Here is a 22,976-nt window from a genome sequence, read left to right as displayed (position 1 = left end):
CTGTGTGACCATATCTTGGATCCATGTAATCCAGCTTCCGAATCCAGATTATCTGCATTGAACTGGATTAAATGAGTCTACACGGCTATATAAGCCAATTCAAAACAGAGTCAGAAACTGGATTACATGGCAGTGTAAAGGGGGCATCAGCTTCAGAGGAAGACAAGGGCAAACCCTCACGGAGCAAATCTTCCCAAGGAAAGTTTATGATGGATTTGCCTCAGAGTTGCCATTGGTCAGGAACGACTTAAAGCAGGCATGGGCCAACTTGGGCCCTCCTTCCATGTGTTTTGGACTTCAACTCCCACCATTCCTAACAGCCTCAGCCCCCTTCCTTTCCCCCCTCAGCAGCTTAAAAGGAAACTGCCTGTGGCTGATAGGAATGGTGGGAGTTGAAGTCCAAAATACCTGGAGGGAAGACCCAAGTTTGTCCATGTCTGCTTTAAAGGCACACAGCAACTACTGCAAACCCGCCCTTCCTCTAATATTAAGGACGCCTAATCTTTTTTTTCTTTAAGAGAGCTTCTCTCAACTCTCTCTTTATGGGGATGGAATGCATCTACACTGTAGAATTAATGCAGTTTGACATCACTTCTTCTGCCAGGGTTCAATGCTATGGAATCCTGGTAGCTGTAGTTTTCTACAGGCCTCCCCTGCCAAAGAGCGCTGGTGCCTCAGCAAACTACAAATCCGATGATTCCATAGTATTGAGTCGTGGCAGATAAAGCGATGTAAAACTGCATTAATTCTACTAGTGTAGATGCCCCCCAGGGTGATTTATAGTTTTTTTAGTGAGGAACCACAGCTCTGCGGAAGAACCTTCTCAGTCCCTAAATTGCCCTAAGTTTCCACAGAAGTATTGTCGAAGGCTTTCATGGCCGGAATCACGAGATTGTTGTGAGTTTTCCGGGCTGTATGGCCATGTTCCAGAAGCATTCTCTCATGACGTCTATGGCGGGCACCCTCAGGGGTTGTGAGGCCGCCACAGAATGGTTGCCATGGCAGCTGAAGTGAAGCTCTACTCGGGCCGCGTGAAAGGTTCCTCTGCCACTTCAGGAGAAAGAAGAGTTCGCCAAGGAGAAGGGAAGGCGCTCTAGGCCCCTCCTGGCCTCCGAGCAGAGGCGGTTTTGGCGGGATGCGGCGGCCAGGAGACCTCCCTTCTGGCTCAGGAAGCCCGGAAGCCGACGTCACCCTAAACCAAGATGGCGGCGCCTCCTTCGCGTACGTGGAGCTCAACCTTCGCCCTGAATAAACATGGCGCCGCCGCCCTGCCTCGTCCTCCCATTCAGGCGCCGCTTCTCCAATCGGCGTCCGCCAGCTCTCCCGTCCCGAAAGCCGCTCGGCCAACCAGGGGAGGCGGCGTGGAGAGCCGGGCCGGGCGGACCAATGGGAAGTTCGAGCGTCGGAGGGAAGGGAGGCGGCGCAGCCAATGAGGCGGCAAGAGGGCGGGGACTGCATGGCCAAGGTGCCGGCTGCGCGGGGAGCCCAAGGAGGGAGCGGCAGAAGCGGTCCGGGAGAGGAGGCAGGATGCGGGCGGCGCGGGGTCTCTGGGCGGCGGTGGCCGTGCTCCTGCTCCCGGCCCACTGCCACGGGCTGCGCGAGGGCGACTGCGAAGGTGAGTCTCCCCTGGAGGCCGGGGAGCGGGAAGGGAAGCGAAGCGAAGCGGTGGGGAAGCAGCTGAGGGAGTTGGAGCCCTCTTCTGGAGTCAGCCACACTGTGGCCGGGGCAGATGGAAAGGGTTTGGAGCTTCCCCTTCTCCCACAGGGGCCTAGGTGTGGGAAACAGGCACCTACTCTTCAGCAACGCCAGCTATTCTTTCCATTAGAACAGCAGCCCTCTCAGGCCAGTTGGTCATCCTGGGCTTGGGAGGAGGAGGGGGCCATTGGTTCCCTAAACTCTGGCCTCCCAGGGGTTTTTGGACCAAAGCCCTCAGAAGCCTCGGCCAATGCAGGGGATTCTGGGAGATGAGGTCCAAAACACCAGGGAGGCCAGAGTTTAGGAGAAACTGGAAGAGATTCCACTGTGCCAGGTGTTTTGGACTTCAGTTCCCAGAATCCCCAGCATTGGCTAAGGCAGTTGAGACACTGGAAGGGATTCCACTGTGCCAGATGTTTTAGACTTCAGTTCCCAGAATCCCAGCATTGGTTGAGGCACTAGAAGGGATTCCCCTGTCTCAAGTATTATGGACTTCAGTGCCCAGAATCTCCAGCATTGGCTGTGGCACTAGAAGGGATTCCACAGTGCCAAGTGTTTTGGACTTCAGTGCCTAGAATCCCCAGCATTGGCGGAGGCGGTTGAGGCAAAGGACAGGATTCCCCTGTCCCAAGTGTTTTGGACTTCAGTTCCCAGAATCCCCAGCATTGGCTGAGGCACTAGAAGGGATTCCACTGTCCCAAGTGTTTTGGACTTCAGTTCCCAGAATCCCCAGCATTGGCTGAGTCACTGGAAGGGATTCCACTGTCCCAAGTGTTTTGGACTTCAGTTCCCAGAATCCCCAGCATTGGCTGAGGCACTAGAAGGGATTCCACTGTCCCAAGTGTTTTGGACTTCAGTTCCCAGAATCCCCAGCATTGGCTGAGTCACTGGAAGGGATTCCACTGTCCCAAGTGTTTTGGACTTCAGTTCCCAGAATCCCCAGCATTGGCTGAGTCACTGGAAGGGATTCCATTGTGTCGGATGTTTTCAACTTCCGCTCCCAGAATCCCCAGAATTGGCCAGGACAGTTGAGGCATTGGAAGGGATTCTACTGTGCCAAGTGTTTTTGGACATAAGCTCCCAGAATCCTCAGCATTGGCTGAAGAAGTTGAGGCACTGGAAGTGATTTCACTGTGCCAAGTGTTTTGGACTTCAACTCCCAAAATTCCAACATTGGCCAAGACAGCTGAGGCTTCTGGGGATTGAAGTCGCCTTCCGGCTATTAGGAAATATAGGGGCTGAAGTCCAAAACACCTGGAGGGCCAAAGTTTGCTCATGCCTGGGCTATACTTACATGGTCTCAGTACTCCCTATAGAACCCCCCTTGAACTTCTTAGCAAATGGTCACATAGAGTCTTCCTTGAACTCACTCTAGGGGTCAAACGCAAGGCCCATGGGCCAAATCCATCCTGCCTCAAAGCTTCCAATGCCATGGCAACATAGTTTCATTTGCACAGTCTTACAGTTACAAATGGCCCTTTGCAGGCAATCATAAGTCTGATGTGCCCTCAATGGAAACGTGTCTGACACCCCTGCCATAAACTCATGTGTTAGAAATTGTAGTTATTAAAGACTGACGTCCCAAAAACTGGGTCAACTTGTTCGTGAGTCAATGTGAGTACTGTTCCTGAATTCTCATTTTAAAATGCACCATCTTGTTCTCTTGAGTAATGAAAGATAAGAGCTTGATCCATCCCAGGAGAACCAAAAAGAAATGCCAAAGCCCTTCACTCTTCCTATAATAATAATTTTATTTTTATATGCCGCCACCATCTCCCTGGAGGGACTCGGGGCAGCTTACAAGCGGGACCAAGCGCAGTAATAACAAGTTAACCAATAAAACACACTTAAAAACACAATAAACATATAACAGCCAATTAAACAATTAAAACAGTAAAGTATAGAAACATTTCAGTAGATCAAAAACCAGTCTTTATAACCAGAACCGGACTATAATGGGCATATCGGGGTTGGAGAAGGCAGGGGCTGGGCACGGGTTTGTGCAGAAATAAATTATAGAGCCAGGGTTGGAGTAAAGTGCTGAGTTCCATCTGACAGTTAACTGGGTCTGGGCAATTGTGGTGCCACTTTTGGGCTTCTTGAATGCCTGGGTGGGTAAAGGCCAGGGATGGCTAACCCCGAGTGCTTTGTCCCCTCCAAGAATGACCCTTGACATTTCCAAAGGTCATAGCGAAATTCATAATTTTGGCCCCCAAATCTGCCCTGACCTTATACATGATTATATACAGTATTAGCAAATGGTTACTCCCAAGGTCAGGTCTAAATAAAGGCATCCGGTTCCCTGTGATCTTGAAAGTATTGCAGGCAATGAATACCAAGTGATGTAGGCTGTATTTCAAGCCACCTCTTGAGTATTCCTTGTCTAAGAAAACCCCATTAAATTAATGGAGTCACTGTAATTCAACAAGTGAAGTGAAGAAGGCACAGGCATCTACATACACTACCATCAACTGACCCTTTTCCCATATTTGAGTTTCTGGTCACATACTATGGCAGAGACAGTTTTCTTCACTGTCTAGTCTGCATTGTGAAGAGCAGCTTAAGTAACAGCTCTTGTTCTTGTTGTTCAATGGCTTAATTTTTTAAGAGCTCTGTCTTAGATTATGGTTTGAGCTGTCTTCCAGAAGTAAGTCTCGCCCAAAGAACATTTGCCGTAATGACAAGGTGTTCTTAATTCAGATGACTGTTGAAATAGTAAAGTTAAAACACAAACAACCTGAACATAACTGAGACTCTTTAGGTATTCCAGGGAAAGGATGTACTTTTCTATCAAGTCTGCATTTCAGAAACATATCTCAGCTAAAGTTTGGAAACTGGAAAGCAAGAGGTGGTTCAGCCATTGCAAAACCATGGACCACCATTGGGCCGTGGGGATGAAAATCTGGTCCGCCAGCTTCCTCCTTCTTTATTTTTTAATTTTATTTCCGCCCCTTTCACGCTGCCTGCCACTCCCTCCCTGTCGCTGACCATAGCATATGTTCTGTATCAGGAAGTAGACCTGATGTGGTCTATCCAATGCAGTTTTCTGAATCACCTCCCCAAACCAAATCTAAAGTTGGCCAAAAACTGTTTCGTAACCCTTTTGGTTCTAATGTTGGAGAGCGGTCCCTGGTCAAGTGGTCCCTGGTCAAAAAAAAAAAGGTTGGGAACCACAGTTTTAAATAGATCCAAATTAACCTGATGACCAGGTAAGAAATACATACTCTGTTTTATAACTGGAAAGGAGTATGTTTTCCATATACTCTTGTCATAAAGTAGCATAGCACGTTTTAATGGCATATTGCTCTCCGGGGTATGAAATGAATGACGTTTTCTTTTTTTCCCTTCCCCTTTTTTCATCCCTAAAAATTTGACATCTCTGTTAGTTGTGTTCTGCCATTGTGTCCCTCATGCATGTTTAAGTTCCTTGCATTTTTGAAAAAGGCACGCTTAGAGCAACAGCCAGCTTTATGATGATGTGTATGTTCTTCCCCTCACAGTGTGTGTAACATTCTTGGGAAGATTCTATAAGAGCCTCCAGGACAATAATGTTGAGTTTACTTCAAACAGTATTGAAAAGGCACTTCTAAAATCTTGCAAAGAAACAAAAGGCAAAGAAAACCGTCTGGTAAGTATCACACTGGCTGTGCTCTGGCAAGCACTACTGAGAGCTGGTAGGAAGAATTCTTGTGTAGTATTTCACACTGCAGCCCCATCTTCAGCCATCAGTCATGGAGAGGGTAGTGATGCCTCACCTTCCTCCACCTCCTCAGGGTTGCCATGTGGATGTTCTAGGATTTTTCTAGATCCTCCCAGCAATTCTATAGTATGTTCCACTGCAGGTCATCATAGAGTCTCACTAGAGGACCTAGAGAGATTACAACCTCCAAAGGGATGCTGTGGTAATGTTAAGCAAATGTTGCTCATTTCAATAGGATTCACTGTTATTCATGGTTTCCTGTTTCCATGGTAAATTCAGAAATATATCCCCTGCAGATATTATTGGATTATACTGTAACCCAATCATATTTTTGTTCTTGTGGAGAGCTAGCTCATGAAACAAAAAGAGAGCTGCATTACTAGCAACAAAGATGGCTCTCTTTGAGATTACCTTTTTAGAAACCAGTTGCTGCTCTAGTCTGTTTCAAGCTCCGATGGATAAATTGTGAATCTGTGAACAACAAATCCCCATACCTTGACCAACATGCACAAAATGCCCTTCGGTGCACTTTATCTCACCCTTTAGTGAAATTAAACCTCATTGTTTGTTCCATCTGAACCTCCCACCAGATACACAACCCTCCTCATCTCACTCAGGGTTTTTAAATTTTTATCTTTTGCAATTAGCCCTGCCCACTCTGCTCAATTTTTGTTATGGTTATTTTATGATATTTCCTGTGTTTATTTTGTATTATTTTTTCTTTTTCTTATATTTCATTATATTTTTATTTGATATATTATTGTATGTTTGTATTCTTGTTGCTTTGTTGTAATTGGTGTAATGAATTGAATGATTGTACTCATCTAGCTTTGAGACCTAATTAACTTTTAATGTATGATATATAAGATTGGATAATCCTGTTGTGATTGGTACAACCTTATTAAATATTTTCTTTTAAAGATTCCTATCAGAATAATAAATTAAAAGAAATGTGTATCACAATTCAATTGTTCTATGGATTAGTTGGAATATTCTGACAGAACGGCTAAGTGTTAGAAGCTTCAAAGAATGCATTTTATCTCCCATGTTATCTTGGCCTAATTCCCATTGCTAGTCTTGGTTGGACTAGGCCCATTGGTTCAGCTGCATATTGGTAAAAACAACATTTACATAATTAGCAATTGGATATAGGGCACTGAATGGAAAGTAGTTGGCTTCCTGCATCATGGAGATTGACAGTAAAAGAAAGCAGAGAAACCTAATGACACTGCCATATCATTTTCTTCCAGAATAGAAAACAAATTTCTTTTCGACTAACTGCTGATATCTTTGTGCTTGAGAGAAGCTTGATAAAACAGCTGAAAAGAAGAGGCAACAAAGATTTGTTTTATGTCCTGACTACTCATTTTCTCCTTCACCCTCTAGTGCTATTACATTGGAGCAACAAGTGATGCAGCCACTAAAATGGTTAATGAGGTTTCAAAACCTCTGAGTAATCACATCCCTGTTGAGAAGATTTGTGAGAAGTTGAAGAAGAAAGATAGTCAGATCTGCGAGCTAAAATATGGTAAGTCGGTTAGCAAATTGATTAAGAAAAAAAGGAGCCGAAATCCTGGTCAGTCCAACATCATTTTCAGTATTATTGTTACATTAAATCAGTGGTTCTCGATCTGGGAGTTGTTTTGGCCTACACCTCCCAGAAATCCCAGCCACTTTACCAGCTCATAGGATTTCTGTGAGTTGTGGGCCAAAATATCTGGGGACCCACATATAGAGAACTACTGCATTAGATTATTTCTTGCCCTTTTCCAGTTTAGGTCTTAGAGAGGTTGGCAACATTTTTTTAAAAAAAACTATTTAAATCAGTTGTTCTCAACCTGTGGGTCCTCAGGTGTTTTGGCCTACAACTCCCAGATATCCTAGCCAGTTTAGCAACTGTTAGGATTTCTGGGAGTTGAATACCAAAACATCTGGGGATCCACAGGTTGAGAACCACTGATTTAAATTCTGCAAGATATAAAATTTAAACAATAAAACAATTATAAGTAGATTTTAAAAAGATATCCTACAACATGCATGTGGACTTAAGCACATTATTTTGGTGGTAAGGGCCCTAGTCAATCATCAAATGCCTGACTAAACAAAAAATTAACTTGTCTGTCAACACAAAGGAGGGAAGGTGACAATCTGATGTCTCTTGGAAAGGAATTGCAGAATCTGGGGGCAGCCACTGTGAAGGGCCTATTGGGTTTTCCCAACAGATGTATCTGAGTGTGATAACATAAAGAAAAGGTCCTCTTTATGCTGAACCCCTTTAGAAGTTGAGTTACTGTCAATGCATTCCTGCTTTTATTTGCCATCTCTACTCCAGTTGGAGTAGAGAACCAGATGACAAGTCTGCTGAGTCAGGGCTAGTAGTGGGCCTGACTCTGCTAAGAAGTAGCCAATTTCCCCCTACAATTCCATAGATAGAGCACAACCAGGAGCAGCAGCAGCTGGATGAAGGTTGCTTGACTCTCCTGTCTTGTTGGCCCTCCAGGGGTATCACAGCTTCAAGGCAACATGCAGAATCTTTACCAGAAATTAATAACTATTCTTAATGCCATTTTACCTCTATGTAGAAGTGTAACAAAGTCGTAACAATACATAGTGGGGTTTGATTCTTACTAACTGAAACATAAAACAAGTGAAAGCAAAATCCTTTCTCAGAAATGTTACATAGCAGGCTGGTTAGCTCAAGGGTACTTGATTACTGAATTGCTAAAATACAAATGGAATAAATATCTTTGAAGCAGATTGTAGTACTGTGTGGAAAAAAATGAAGCCTTTTCTCTTCAACATAAAATTGTTTTAGAAAAAATTCCTGCTTCTACATCTTCATTTTTAAATATTCTGAAATTGGGAGTTCCCCAGAACAAACTTTGTTTTTCCATTACCTTTTTTAGGGGTGGAACAAAGAAAGATAATAATAATGATAGTAACTATAGTCTAATGTCCCGCCTTCAATCACCGAAGGGACTTGGGGCAGCTTACATGGCGACCAAGCCCAATATAAACAAGATTTCAAAGTAATACAATTAAAATATATAACAATCAACTGTATTAAAACAATAAAACCAATAAACTCCTATACATCTAGAGGAAATGATTTTCCTATACGTCTAGGGGAAATGACGGTTTGTGGTATTTCCTCTGAGTAATAATTTATAGAGACCTGGAAATCTGAAAGCAGTCCTCTGCTAACTCTTCATACAGTAACATGTCCTAATTTTTCATCAGATAAACAAATTGATCTGAGTACTGTGGACCTGAAGAAGCTTCGAGTTAAAGAACTGAAGAAGATCTTGGATGATTGGGGTGAAACATGCAAAGGCTGTGCAGAAAAATCAGACTACATTCGGAAAATCAATGAACTGATGCCTAAATATGCACCTAAAGCAGCCAGTTCCCGGACAGATCTCTGACCATCAAAGTGACCTCTAGCACATTATTAGCAAGTCACACACAAACTATGTTAAACTTTCTTTTTTTTTCCTGGACAGCTGTTTTTGTAACTTATTTAACTGGGTTTCAACTGTCAAATCGGAGCGAGCATTTTTTTCAGTGTTGGTTCAACTGCCTTGTTATGTCTCAAGTTATTATTTCTCTTGTCTGATTTATGTTAAAAATGGACTTATGGGATTTTTAAAATAAACTTTATGAAATCCAGTGTCATCTGATTTAAGAGAAGTGAGTAGAGGTTCAGTGGCAAATGAGGTCCATCTGCAGATTTAGTTTGACATTTAGTTTGACATTTAATGCAAGCAGGTTGGATAACTTTCCAGCATTTTTAATTGCTGTATTAGTGATGGTCTGTGAAACAACTCAATACTGGTGCTTGCCTGTTCATGTGTACTGCAAAACTGACATGAAATTTGTGTAAGTTATAATCTCTGAATATTTGGGGGTGGGGGAAGAGCAGGGCAGCATTCTGTACTATTATACGTTGAACACCAAGGATGCATAAGAGACCAACCATGTTCTATTCAATATGATTATAATACTTTGCACTAAATATCAGGATTAGGGCGAAGTATTTGGGACGGTTTGGTAGTGATGTTTATGTGTGTGTCCATGACAACATTCCTAGTTTTACCTTAACACATTAGTAGGCAAACATAGCACTTGTAAGGGTATTGGTTTATCATATGTACAAAAAGTTTGAAATTTACACAATGCTGCTCCACAGGCAGGTGGCCTGGGCCATGTGTTTTGAAGATAAATGTTCCTACATTTGACCTGGATAGTAGCATAATCTTAGATAATGCTAACTGGCACTATCCAAAGTAAAAAAATAAAGATAGCAGCCAAGCTAGTTGGCACCATTTCTGTTTATTTGTTCTTACTCACTTTAGTTCTAGATTTACCATTGCCAGTGAAGATGAAGCTCCTCCACAGAAGAATGGGGAGCTTTCCTCCAAGCATGTTCTCAGATAAGAATTAACACTAAGCACTCCTTATATCAAGAATGCATCATAGTCATATCCACTGCAGCTTCCACACCCTTGAGTGTGTGAGTACTGGGCACTCAAAAAGTCTGTCATAATTACCTGTTCTTTGGAAACCTACATTGTCAAAGGCTTTCATGGCTGGAATCATATCTGCACAGGCTGGCATCTTCAGAACTTTTGAAGATGCCAGCCACAGATGCAGGTGAAATGTTAGGAGAGAATGCTGCTGAAAAATAGCTGTACAGCTTGAAAAACTCACAGCAACCCAAACCTATGTTACTTCATCTTGACAGTGACATTACTTGCTATTATCAGTCTTGAGTACAAGACCCAGTTGTGCTTTGATATATGAGCCTGTATCATTATTTAATAGTTGGTGTGGAACATGCTTCATTTGCATGTGCCCACACCTGTTCCAGTATATGGAAAGTAAGGGAATCTTGCATGTGTGTAAATCCAGAAGCTTAGGGTTAATTGTAAGCCAGGTTGTCCTTTGCAAAGTCAAAGCTGTTCTGAGCACATTTTTGAATAAATGAAGCAGTAATTCTATGTGCATTTCCAGTGTGGCTTAGAGAAGCAGAAGATTGCTGTTGAGTATGGACTGCTTTAACAAATGCTTTATGACTCTTCTAACAACATAACAGAAATGTCAAAATTATGAATCATCAAGGAGGTTCTGTGAAAGTTAGCAAAAGAGAGACTAGGATTATTAAGCTACTGCACAAATAGAAACGTGTCCCTATTTTTAAACATGGATCTGATTGGGGAATATCCCTGTATATGGGACTAAAACATGTTCCACCTCCTTTCTGTCCAGTGGGCATTACCTCGGCTGACACTGTGACACTCCCAAGCTCCCTATTTCTTCTTGCATTTATTATGGCCTAAGCTATCCTCAGTATTACACACATTATTTGGAGAAAAATTGGGAACGCTCCTGTGGCATTGGTGATGGAATAGGTCATTTTGGCCAGTGCTACCTGCTTATATGAGGAGCAACACTGGCTGAAATTCTACCTCCTGCACAATGCAACAAAGGTATCAAAGCCCTCCAGATCTGTAGTCATTTGGTCTTTTTAAAAATCTTTAGGGCTAAAAACCTAATGATGTGTGCCTCTACACTGGCTGAGTAATACAGGCAGTCCCCAAGTTACAAACCGTAGGTTCTTCAGGCTTGTTCTTAAGTCGAATTTGTATGTCAGTAGGAACAGCCACGTTCTTTTGTGTCAGTCCGGGGTAGAGGGAGGGTGTGTGTGTGTATATACACACACATACACACACACAAACTTTGGATAGCATATGGAAGGGTTAAGACCTGTGGTGTTTGTTTTGTTAAGATTTTCCCTCACTTTCTGTCCCGGGAATAATAGGATTGTGTCAATTTTGGCTTGTGGAAACAAGGATTGGAGGGGGAGAGTCAGTTGAGACACTTTCCCCCATGATCTCTCTTCAGGGGTGAACTTCCCTCACTTCCTGTCGTCTCATCCCGTTCGTAACTGAGTCGTTGGTAGTTCGGATGTTTGGGACTGCCTGTAATGCGGCCTAAACGCGGCGTTTCCTCCGACCTGCACCTCGGCAGGCTGGAAACGTGGGCCGGCGGCAGGCGCGCTGTCCCTTCTCTCCTTGCCCTCCTCGTTTTGGCCCAGGCACCCGTCAAGGGACGCAAACCATTGCCGTTCTTTCTGGAGGCAACTGCGGCGCCTCTGAGGGCATCCTCGCCGAAGCCTCAGCCAATCGCAAACGTAAGGAGCGGGAGGACGCGCTGAAGTCTCGCGAGGCCGGAGAGGGGCGCGCGGGGCTGGGGTGTGGGCCTCGCCTCCCTTCCCTTCCGAATTGACCCCTTCCGCCCTCCGTCTGCCACTTCCTGTCCGCGAGCTTTGAGGCGGGAAAAGAAGCGCCTCCGCCCACCTGGGACTGGCCTGAAAGTCCAGGGGCGCGCAGGCAGAGGGTTTTTGTCCTCCTCCCGCACCCGTCTGCTGAGGGGAGGGGGGAGGCGTGGAGGGACTTGGCGTGGCCGAAGCCCTTGCGTCCCACCGCCGCCTTCCCCTCGCCCCCTCGCTCGCTCCCTCCCTCTCTCGTCATCGGCGGCGCGGGGTGATGACGCGAGAGGCGCGTACGGCGCGGCAACTGGGCAGAGCCGCCTTCGTTCGCTCCCTTTTGTCCAAGATGGCAGCTGGTGCCGGAGGCGCCTCTTGAGCCGCGGGCCCGGAGCCATGAAGCGGGCGAGCGAGCGGGATTCCAGCCCGGCCGGGTCCGGCTCCACGCGGGGGGCCTCCTCTTCCTCCTCCTCCTCGGCCAAGAGGCCTCGCGAGCGGGAGAGCGGCAGCGCGGGGGGCGGCGGCGGCGGAGGGAGCAGCAGTAGCCGGCGCGGCCCGCATCGCAGCTCGGCCGCCTCCTCCTCGTCCTCCTCGTCGCGAAGCAGCCGGGACAAGCCCTCGGCGGGCGGCTCCGGCTCCAGCTCGCGCAGCCACCGCGGGGAGGAGCGGCCCGGGCCCGGCGGAGAGGCCAACCACCGCGCCGCCGCCGCCGCCTCCTCCTTGTCCTCGTCCTCCGCCGCCAGGAGCAGCAGCAGCCAAGCCGCCAACCCCTCCCCTTCCTCCTCGGCCTCCCTGCCCTCGCTGGCCTCCTCCTCGCGGCTGCTGCCCAAGGCCAAAGCGCTGCCCGCGGCCCCGGTGGTGGCGCCCTCCCTGCTGCTGGGTGTCCCGGCTCCGCCCCCGGTTGCGGCGCCCTCGCTGCTCCTGGCCCCGGGCCTGGGCCTCTCGGCGGCGGGCCTGGCGGGCCTGGCGGTGGAGCCCCCGGGGGCCAGCAGCGAGTACAAGACCCTGCTGGTCAGCGGCCTGAGCCCCGCCCTGCCCGACCAGCTCCTGGAGGAGGGCCTCTTCCGCCAGTTCCAGCGCTTTGCCAGCGGCGGGGCCAGCGACATCAGCGTCAAGCTCTCCCACACCCCAGAACTGGGGCGCGTGGCCTACGTCAACTTCCGGCACCCGTCCGATGCCAGGGATGCCCGGCGGCACGCACGCGCCCGCCAGCTCCTGCTTTTTGACCGGCCCCTCAAGGTGGAGCCTGTATACCTGCGGGGCGGCGGGAGGAGGAGCCGCACCCCACCGCCCACCCCCTCTCCAGAGCCCCTGGCCTTCCTGCCCCCGCTCCACGGGGGGGTCTTCCCCTACAAGCAGCGCTCGCTCTCTCCTGTGGCCGGGCCCCTCCTCCGGGAGCCCCGCCCCCCGCGCCATGCACAGGCCGCTGCTGCTGCCGCTTTTGCCCTAGAGGCCGTGGCCCTAGGCCTGTCACGGGAGCGAGAGCGGGTGCTGGACTACTACGGCCTGTACGACGAGCGGGGCCGGCCCTATGGATACCCCGCAGCAGCTGTGGCTGCAGCCGAGGAGGAGCTGATGCCAGAAGATGACCAGAGGGCCACTCGGAACCTCTTCATCGGTAACCTGGACCACAGTGTTTCCGAGGCGGAGCTGAGGCGGGCCTTCGAGAAGTATGGCATCATCGAGGAAGTGGTCATCAAGCGCCCAGCCCGGGGCCAAGGGGGCGCCTATGCTTTCCTCAAGTTCCAGAACCTGGACATGGCACACCGGGCCAAGGTGGCCATGTCTGGCCGAGTGGTCGGCAGGAACCCCATCAAGATCGGCTACGGCAAAGCCAACCCCACCACCAGGCTCTGGGTGGGCGGCCTCGGTCCGAGTACTTCCCTGGCTGCCTTGGCAAGGGAGTTTGACCGCTTTGGGAGCATTAGGACGATTGACTACGTGAAGGGGGACAGTTTTGCTTACATTCAGTACGAAAGTTTGGACGCTGCCCAGGCGGCCTGTGCGCAGATGAGGGGCTTCCCGTTGGGCGGGCCTGACCGGAGACTGCGAGTGGACTTTGCCAAAGCCGAGGAGGCGCGCTACCCTCAGCCGTACCCGCCCGCCCCGCTGCCAGTGCACTATGAGTTGCTCCCTGAGGCCTATAGCAGACACAGAAGCCTAGAGCAAGACTTAAGGGTGAGGGACAGGACTCCTCCTCATCTTCTCTACTCTGACAGAGAAAGGAGCTTTCTGGAGGCAGATTGGGCTAGTCCTGTCAAAAATGCAGAGCGTAGAAATAATTTGGAGGCCTACAGCCGGTCAGCACGGAGCCGGAGCGGAGAACGTTGGGGCAATGATGGCGACCGCAGCATGCTTAAGCCTTGGGAGGAAAGGCGCAAACGGCGCAGCCTTTCCAGCGAACGTGGGAGAGCCACTCACTCGCCTTATGAGGACCGAAGCAGGACAAAGCCTGGAGGGACAGCTGTTGACCGCAGTCCAGATCGGGTGCGGAAGGAGAACCACGCAACTGAGGCCACAACAGAGAAAGAGCAGAATAACTCCCTCCAGAACAACCGACACACAGCAGAGGAGAAGCCTCATCGCGAAATGTCTGATCCTCAGCCTAAGAAAAGGGACAATGAACGCAATCATCGAACTGGTGAGTCTGAATCAAAGACTCACGAAGAGTCCAAATTGGAAACCAAGAAACTAAAAAGCTTGTCAGATTATGCCCACACTCTGCAGCTTGCCTGGCATGGGCTACTTGTCCTGAAGAATAGCTGTTTCCCTACATCTATGCACATCCTTGAAGGGGACTTGGGGGTCATTAATGGGCTCCTGAAAGACCACTTGTCTGGGGGAAAGCTGACCCAGCTCAAGATTGCTCAGAGACTTCGGCTTGATCAGCCCAAACTCGATGAAGTAACTCGACGCATCAAGCAAGGAAGCCCCAATGGCTACGCTGTGCTGCTGGCCACCCAAGCTACTCCAGGAGCAAGTGCTGAAGGGACCTTCCCTGCCGTGGAGCCCAGCTTGCAAAGGCGGCTTCTCAGGAATCTGGTCTCTTACTTGAAACAGAAACAGGCTGCTGGGGTTATCAGCCTTCCTGTGGGAGGGGCCAAGGGCAAAGACAGCACAGGCATGCTTTACGCTTTCCCTCCTTGCGAATTCTCCCAGCAGTACCTCCAGTCCGCACTAAGAACATTGGGAAAGTTAGAAGAAGAACATATGGTGATAGTGATAGTCAAAGACACTGCCTAGTATTTACTCTCTTTTATCTCCTTTCTTTCTCCTTTCTCTGATTCCATGTTTCTTTATCTCACACAGCCTGGTTCCTTTGAAGGCCAATTATTTTGAGTGAGGCCCCAAAAGTCCTCCCAACAGAAATCTACAGTTTTATTAGCTTTGAATTAATTTTAATATCCACTTAATGAATCCCATTTGTTTTTAATATGTGACACTGTCTGCTGTGTTCTTATTTTTTTTAATGTATGGAAAGTTGTCAGTAAAGCCTTGTTCACTGATGGATTTTTAACTTTGTGCAGTGTCCTGGTTTCTGTAGTCTGCCAGGCCGGCTCTGAGCTCCAGTAGATGCAGCTAGTAGCTACTGCCCCTACAGTTTGTAAGACCCTTCCTTTCAACTATTCAACATCATGCCAGCTTTTTTTTTTCTTCTCTGAAAGTTGAAGCCTGGTTGCTTCTTTCCTCAGTAGTTAATACCAGGTTACTTTTTTTAATGAGGTGATGTAGCCTCGATTAGACCAGCCTTTTTGTGGTGGGTGAGAACATTTAAGGTGGTCTTAACCAAAGAACAGCCCTGTAAAGCGTAAATGTTTAGTCCAATCCCTAGCACCTCTTAATGCATTAAGATGCAAGGCACCTTAGGTTTTCCCCTCCTCTTCCTGTGTTTCCTGTTGGATGGATTATATTGCAAATTCAAAGCCGTTCTTAAGATTTCCTGTTAATAGCGATGGGCTTCTCAGGAAGACAAATAACCAGGCACTTGAGTAGGACCTGATAACAACACCTAAATGATTATGTTGTTCAGTTCCTTCATCACAAAAATAAAGAGGAAAATATTGTTTATAGTGTGTGTATTATACTATAGATAATAATGCAGTTTCCCCTTCTTGTAATACACAGTGGGTTTAGACAGACAAAATCATTCTGGGGCAGAAAGTGGCTGTCTTACACGTGATGTTCACATGCTCACTGTTCTGGGATTCTTGCTGGATATAACGTGATGACATAGCCACCTCAGTACAAAAATATGCATAATATCAAGTGCAATAAAAGCACATTATCTAATTTACCACATACTGGGAATCACAGCTAGCAGGGGATTCATGCAAGTGCTTACCAGCAGAATATACTTCTGTCAGACATGGCTATGTATGTAGGCTATTGTTTTGTGAAGTGGCCCTCAGGTAAAAAAAAAGAATGAAGTGTGGATTGTAAAATATTAGGTGGAGCGTGTGTATCCTGTGGTAAAATCATCCCACATTTTACACTAGAATAACTCCACTTGTGTCTAAGTTATGCAACTAATAAATAGATGTATGCATATTCACTTAGCTTGCATAATTCTCTTTCTAAGCTTGCTTTTCAAGGAGTTTGCAACATTTTGCAAAGAATGTGTAGGTTGGATAGTAGAAAAATCTATTTGTTTACATGTTAGCAGCCCCTGCAGCAGTGACATGAACTATACAGGATGCTATCAAGCCTGAAAAGCCCCAGTCTGGCTCCCGAGATAATTACCATCACTGCTCCATTTGTTTTAAGGAACTAAATTCTGTTCTTGTGCAGTGAAGTTAGGGTGGCGGACATTCAGACTTTAACTCACCTGCAAAGTACAATTTCTGAAAAAAGCCATGTTCAAAACAGTTTGCTGAAAAACCTCTTGCATTGTTTGTCCACATCCTAAACAAAGTTAAGGCTGGAATTTCTATTCTGAAAGGCTTAGGTCTCTCACAACAACTAGTTTAGAATTTAAATGATAGACAGATTAACTTGCCAGATTTTAGTAAAAGCTGTCACACTTCATTTTCGTCTACATTCTGATTCACAATTGGTTAAAAATTGCAATAATGGGGGCTTCTCAAAATATAAATTTCTAAGGGGGATAAGAATGTACTTCATAGAAGATTCTATCAAATCTCATCCTATTAGATTTTCATTCAATGTGCTGGCATATTAGGGAGGATCAGTCACAGGTTAAACTAACAAAAAGCCACACAAAAGGATTCGGAAGATATTTCTGAATGCCTCTAGCAATTTATAAAGGAACAGATTTTGCTTGCTTCTGAATAGCTTTAAATCCATTTTGTGAAAAGGTTTGCACTTGGAAGAAATACCAAGAACAACTACAAGAAAAGCCTGGTTTTGGCTAGATTTCAATAATTCTTTACCAACGCTGTTAGGGCAGGTAATTTATAAATACACAATTGGATTTGTTTCATTTATTTTAAAAACTGAAATAGGAAAAGGACAGGTTTTGATGCAGGACGATCCTGGGATAAACAAAATGTTTTCACCAACAAATTTCACTACAAGTCTTGAATGCAAGCAAAATAGTAATGATTCTTTCTGATTTTGTAAAGCACTTACCAACTGAAATGGAGCAGAAATATATTTAAGCAGAAATATGAGTTAAAGAAGATGGGAAGACAGATGGAGAAATTAATTAATTATGGACATCTAAGTTTACATAGCTATAATGTCTGCATAGTCGTTGTGCATATATTTTAGTCATTTTCTAAGGGGAGTTGAAGGAAAGACTTTCCCAATTCTTGAATTGTTAGTTCACACAAAAATTAAGGAGTGACCCCCTCCTCCCTCCCATTTTCTCCTGTCACATTCAGATGAATGTAGTTGCAACTCCCAAATGAACAAGTTGTATCTCTTGGCAGAAAAGACAGCCTTAAGCAAAGGCAACAAATTATGCTACAGCACCTCAAGGCTATGAACAGACTGGAGTAGAATTTTATTTTATTTTTTTAATAAATACAATTTACATTAAAAGAAAAAGGCCTTCGATTTGCAGTTTTCACACACAGGGCAGAAAAAAAAGGGATGAGATTGATTTTTTTAATCACAAAAAAGGCTGGGATGAAATGAAGGGGAACTTATAAATGAGTCCTTCTTTTCCAGCAACAGCAGGTTGTGAACAGGACCTCCAGCCTCCCGCATGGCAACTATAGCAGGAAGACTTGTGGGGCTTTTGATAAAAAGGCATCTGACGAAAAATGAACATTTCACAGCAGGTAGCAACACCTCTATTACAAAATTATATTCCAAATAAAAATCACTCATCCACAGTTTTACAATCCATGATTCACTGCCTCCCCTTCACTTGTCAATAAAAATGCCCTTTTGTTATTGTTAAACTTTTTTCCTTTCCCCAAAATTTATCATGGCGACTAAATAGAAGGGTACATATCCATACCCTCTTTATAACATTTGCCTGTTTTTTATCCTTTTTTGTTTCATATAAAACTATTTCTGTTCTTTAGGAAAGAACTTTATACAAAGAAAATATATTGAAATATCTTCAGACATCTCTGTGAAGAGGAGTCTTGTCTCAGCCTAAAAACCAGAAAAGAAAAGAAAGAAAGGCCTTTAAACCCCTCCAGTCTCTTTGTAGGAAGGCTCTGGCCATGCCAGCAGTCTGTCTGTCTTCTGCTAGACCGGGAGGGCTGGAGATCTTTAGATGTTCTTCCAAGAATTACAATCTGAGAGGGTGCACAGTATCGCCTCCTGATTTGGTCTCCTGGCTTCTGAGACGGGCGCCTTCCCGCCACCAACATCCTGTGGGATGGTTGCTCCTCATTCATTCAGAGATAAGATTATGTCATCTTCCAAATCCAAATTATCGGAGCTGTCAGCTAGAAAGGGGACAAATTGGTTATCTGAACACTGCAAAACGTCCATATCAAAAAGGTGTCAGATAGGGCAATCTGTTCCAAACCAAGTGCCATCACCCCAACAGTAACTGCCAAGAGCCAGAACCACTTTCAGCAGCAATATGGTCACCTAGGAACTCTGAGCAAAGACCAACCAGGCAAAAATTGGACAGGTGGGACTTGTCTTCTATCCACATTCACAGGCCCAAAGAGACATCAAAGACACAAGACTATACTCTTGATTAGTTATTGTATTCAAAAAGGAGACAAGATGAAATCTCAAAACCTGTAAAAAGATCAAACGGTGCTCCCTGTGTTACTTGATACCCTAATAAAGCTGAACAAACAAAAGGCTGGTAATACTTCTGAAGTGAAATCTGTAATGTATTGTCGAAGGCTTTCATGGACAGAATCACTGGGTTGTTGTAGGTTTTTTCGGGCTACATGGCCATGTTCTAGAGCAGGCATGGGGAACCTTCGGCCCTCCAGGTGTGGTGGACTTCAACTCCCACAATTCCTTGAGGCTCGGCATTCGCCCCAAAGGCTTACCGAGCCTCAAGGAATTGTGGGAGTTGAAGTCCACCATACCTGGAGGGCCGAAGGTTCCTGACCCCTGTTCTAGAGGCATTCTCTCCGGCGTTTTGCCTGCATCTATGGCAAGCATCCTCAGAGGTAGTGAGGTTCATTGAGCTTCACTACCTCTGAGGATGCTTGCCATAGATGCAGGCGAAACGTCAGGAGAGAATGCCTCTAGAACATGGCCATATAGCCTGAAAAAACCTACAACAACCCAGAAATCTGTAATTGTTTGAATAACCTGAAAAGCAGGACACATCAGAGACATTAACTCTTCCTCATAGATGGTGCCATTTCTCATACTAGACAATATGGGGTTGACAACTTTCACTACCATCTTTGTTCCAATAATAACTGGTTTGATGATGCCATGTGTGTGGAGAGGAAAAAAGTAACTTTATTATTTCCCCATTTCAAGGTTGTGCTGTAACAGAGCCTGCCCCTGCAAATAGGGAATGCAGAGAAAGTTTGATTGTTGTTTATGTTTTGAGCACAGAGCTATACTCCATTCGAGGGGGACAGTTACTATAAAATGTTGATTCTTACACATGCATAAGAATTGTTTAAGTTGCTTAGGCAAATGGATTCTGGCCAACTCCAAAAGGTTACTATTGAAATATGAGAGGATACAGAAGAATGGTGTTTGTGATTTGTCACGTATACACTACCTTAGAGGATCAAGGAAAACAACTTTATGCTGGCATGGAATTTAAATGTACTTGATTTTGTCTGATTAACACCTACAAGAGATAACTACCAAGGACAGCAGACTTACTGCACTTAACACCAAGTACTCGAAAATAGTCTTGTAGTTATATCCTATCATTTCAGAACAAGCAGTATAGGCAACAAGATAGACTCACTTAGAAAGCCGATTTTGTCCAATATCTTTGTTCTTGAGCAGCTGCCTGCACCTACTTTGTCACTAAAACAGCCATGTCAAAACCTGCTATCTAGATATAGAAAATCCAGGCAGATAACTACAACCGCATTGTGTATGAAATCTATGGCCGTGTAGCATTCAAAACATCACTTGTGAAACTGATTGCTGTCACACAAAAAGAAAACACAAGAGAAAGGTAATGAAATAGTTGTTGGTATTTAGGCTCTGCTTCCACAGAATGTATGGGTCCGTTCCCAATGACTTTTATTCAGCAATGTAATTCTGAGAAGAAATGTGCAGAAATAAAAACATTAACAAGCAGAGTGGAACTCTCCAAAGAGCCTTAATGTCTCCATGGGAGGGGTTTCTCTCAGTCCCACTATCATCACAGGCTCACATGGTGAGGACTCCTCAGAGAGCCTTCGCAGTGGCTGCTCCCTCCCTACAGAAGTCCCTTCTTTGAGAGGCTAGGTTGGCCCCCTCCTTGTTTTTCTTTCAAAGGCAGGCAAAATCCCATTTAAGCAGGCTTTTAATGAGTAATTGATCACAGGAAAGCTTATCATAAAAATGATTTTAGACTGTTTTAATGTGATAACTTTTAAATGTCTTTAAATTTGTATTGTTTAAATTTATTCTTTTGTGAGCCATTTATGCCCCAACTTCAAGAGAAAGGTAGCATATAAATGAAATAAATAATAATACTAATAAAGAGCCCTTCTTTTCCTGAGTCCTTACTGACATTTTCGCAAGAGATGCCTGTTGAAAAAAAGGTCCCAAATTACTATCAGAACGCCAGCTGAAAGAACACAGCAGAGCATGCGCACTGGAGATTTGCCTAGGGCTCTCAGATTAAGTTAGGCTCACATAAGGGAGAACATGACAAAAAAAAGTTTTTGAAAACTACTAACCCGGAAATCTGGTAATGAAGTGCAGAGAACAGAGAGAACAATACATTATTCATTCCATAGAATCATAGAGTTGGAAGAGACCTCATGGGTCATCCAGTCCAACCCCTTGCCAAGAAGCAGGGAAATGGCATTCAAAGCACCCAGCCTCTGTTTAAAAGCTTCCAAAGAAGGACACAATATGGGACACAATATGGCCAGGACTTGAAGCTCAATGAAGGTGAGATGAAGGGTATTTTCTGCAAGCATCATAGCACACTTGAAGTTACTAGTAAAACTACATGCACATTAATATTACACAGCAACTTCAAATAAGAGATCAAGTATAGAGCAATGTACCTCATAACAGAAATTTTAACATGGCAATATATGTATCCTTTACAGGGTTTAATATGGGTTTTTTTTTTGAGATTGATATCTCTCTTCCTTCAGTTGGCTTTATACTACTCTGAGAAGATGGGAGACTCATCTGTGTATCATGTGGGTTTAATTGTGCTGCCCTTCCACTATCTGAATGCTTATTGGATTCACTTGTCTCTTTCTTTTTACAAAAGGTTGAGAGTGAGTGACTTGTCCATGGCCACCCAGTGCATTTACAGGGTTGAAAGGGGATTTGGGGCCTGGTCTCCAGAGTCATAGTCAAACCAGTACCCCAACCAAACTCACACATGTTGAGAGGGACTTCTGCAACTTATTCAATTATAGCTGGATAAAAAAAAATGGTGGAGAGCAAAAAAGAGAGACAATTGTAAATTGAATTCATTAGGAACAATTTAGTTGGGTTTTTTTTTCTTCATAGAAACTATCCCAAAGTGGAAGAATGGATGACCCTCCTATAAAGGCAGACTGTCACTGACCTGCAAGACATAACAGATTATTGTACAAGTCCTGAATTTCTTTGAAAGGACAGGTTGCTTACCTCTAACTGTATTTCTTCGAGTGGTCATCTGTGAAGCCACATAATTGGGTAATTGAGCAGGCGTAGAGCACTGGTCATAACCTTCTAGAATCACTTCGCAGAAAAGTTTTGGTAGAACCCATCCCATCATCCTGTAACTATATAATGCCTGTTGCCACCAAAACTCCTCAGTTCCTAGGCCACCGTTGCAGCCCATATTGAGATCTGAGGTGGCATGACCCTTGTGTAGGGAGGATGGGTGTGTCTGTATGAATTCACAGACGACCACTCGAAGAAAAACAGTTATAAGTAAGTAACCTGGTTTTTTTTTCTTTGTAGTCTCTGTGAATCACACAATTGGGTGACTAGCAAGCAAAAGTTATTGTAGGCAGAAGTCATGACACAACAGACCATTGCCTTTGGTACCATGTCAAAAAAGTTATTCACTATGAATTTTGCACCCATAACAAGAAGACTTATGTAAGTAAGTCCACCAAAGGAATTTAGAATGTACCACACAACACATGTACAACCATCAAGTTTGATTCCAATGTAATATCAATGAAGTCTGCATGAATATATTTTTGCAGAATTAAACAAAATAAACTTTTGAAAAGTGTCATCCAACATTTTCCAGACATGTGACTGCACATAAAGTGCTCAATGAGCATCACAAAAACATGCCCATAAATTCATATAAGAAACTTGCAATCAGGATAACAATTCAATACATTCAGTAAATTTGTTAATTAGAGAATATCGGTCCAACCATATACCACAATCCTTCGCAGAAATGGAATACAACACAATTGGGGTTTCCCTATTTACTTGACATTCCGAAAACCCAGAAAGAACTACAACATAACAACATTAGATCAAAGAATGAAATTATTGGGATAACTAAATTTAACCACAGATTCAGACATGACAGAGAGGGAAGATAATATGACACCTAACAAGAGTGAAAAAGCTAGATAAATGGAGAAAAACAGTGGGGCAATGGAAGAAAAACAAGAAATATAACTTTTGTTATCCCAGTTAGAATAAAATCAAAGAAACATTAATAACAAAAATGTAGAGTTTATTATTGGAAAAAATAATAAGAATTCATCTTTTGAAGCTAGTTCGATTAATTCTATCAAATTAAGATTGTTGCCAGGTTTCTTT

At 44.8% G+C, this 22,976-nt stretch overlaps 3 protein-coding genes across 3 annotated transcripts in view; 2 read left to right on the top strand and 1 right to left on the bottom strand.

The window, feature by feature from the left end:
- The first annotated feature begins 1,449 nt into the window (after positions 1 to 1,449).
- Positions 1,450 to 9,064, top strand: MANF (mesencephalic astrocyte derived neurotrophic factor). Its single transcript, XM_060765810.2, has 4 exons — positions 1,450 to 1,615; positions 5,196 to 5,323; positions 6,782 to 6,923; positions 8,636 to 9,064. Exons 1-4 carry the CDS (start codon positions 1,528 to 1,530, stop codon positions 8,818 to 8,820), a joined length of 543 nt encoding a protein of 180 aa, XP_060621793.1. The 5' UTR covers positions 1,450 to 1,527; the 3' UTR covers positions 8,821 to 9,064.
- A 2,625-nt stretch (positions 9,065 to 11,689) lies between these two features.
- On the top strand, positions 11,690 to 15,180 carry RBM15B (RNA binding motif protein 15B). The gene has a single exon (XM_060765809.2). It carries the CDS (start codon positions 12,060 to 12,062, stop codon positions 14,904 to 14,906), a length of 2,847 nt encoding a protein of 948 aa, XP_060621792.2. The 5' UTR covers positions 11,690 to 12,059; the 3' UTR covers positions 14,907 to 15,180.
- A 2,425-nt stretch (positions 15,181 to 17,605) lies between these two features.
- DCAF1 (DDB1 and CUL4 associated factor 1) overlaps positions 17,606 to 22,976 on the bottom strand; it is a 60,341-nt gene continuing 54,970 nt past the window's right edge. The window contains exon 24 of the mRNA XM_060765808.2: positions 17,606 to 18,529. Within this exon, the coding sequence (XP_060621791.2) occupies positions 18,471 to 18,529 (59 nt within the window). The 3' untranslated portion in view covers positions 17,606 to 18,470. The remainder of the gene's footprint in view (positions 18,530 to 22,976) is intronic.

Source organism: Anolis sagrei, chromosome 2 (genome assembly GCF_037176765.1).
Source record: "Anolis sagrei isolate rAnoSag1 chromosome 2, rAnoSag1.mat, whole genome shotgun sequence".
Classification (NCBI taxonomy): Eukaryota; Metazoa; Chordata; class Lepidosauria; order Squamata; family Dactyloidae; genus Anolis; species Anolis sagrei.
This window is presented reverse-complemented; position numbering and strand designations above follow the sequence as displayed.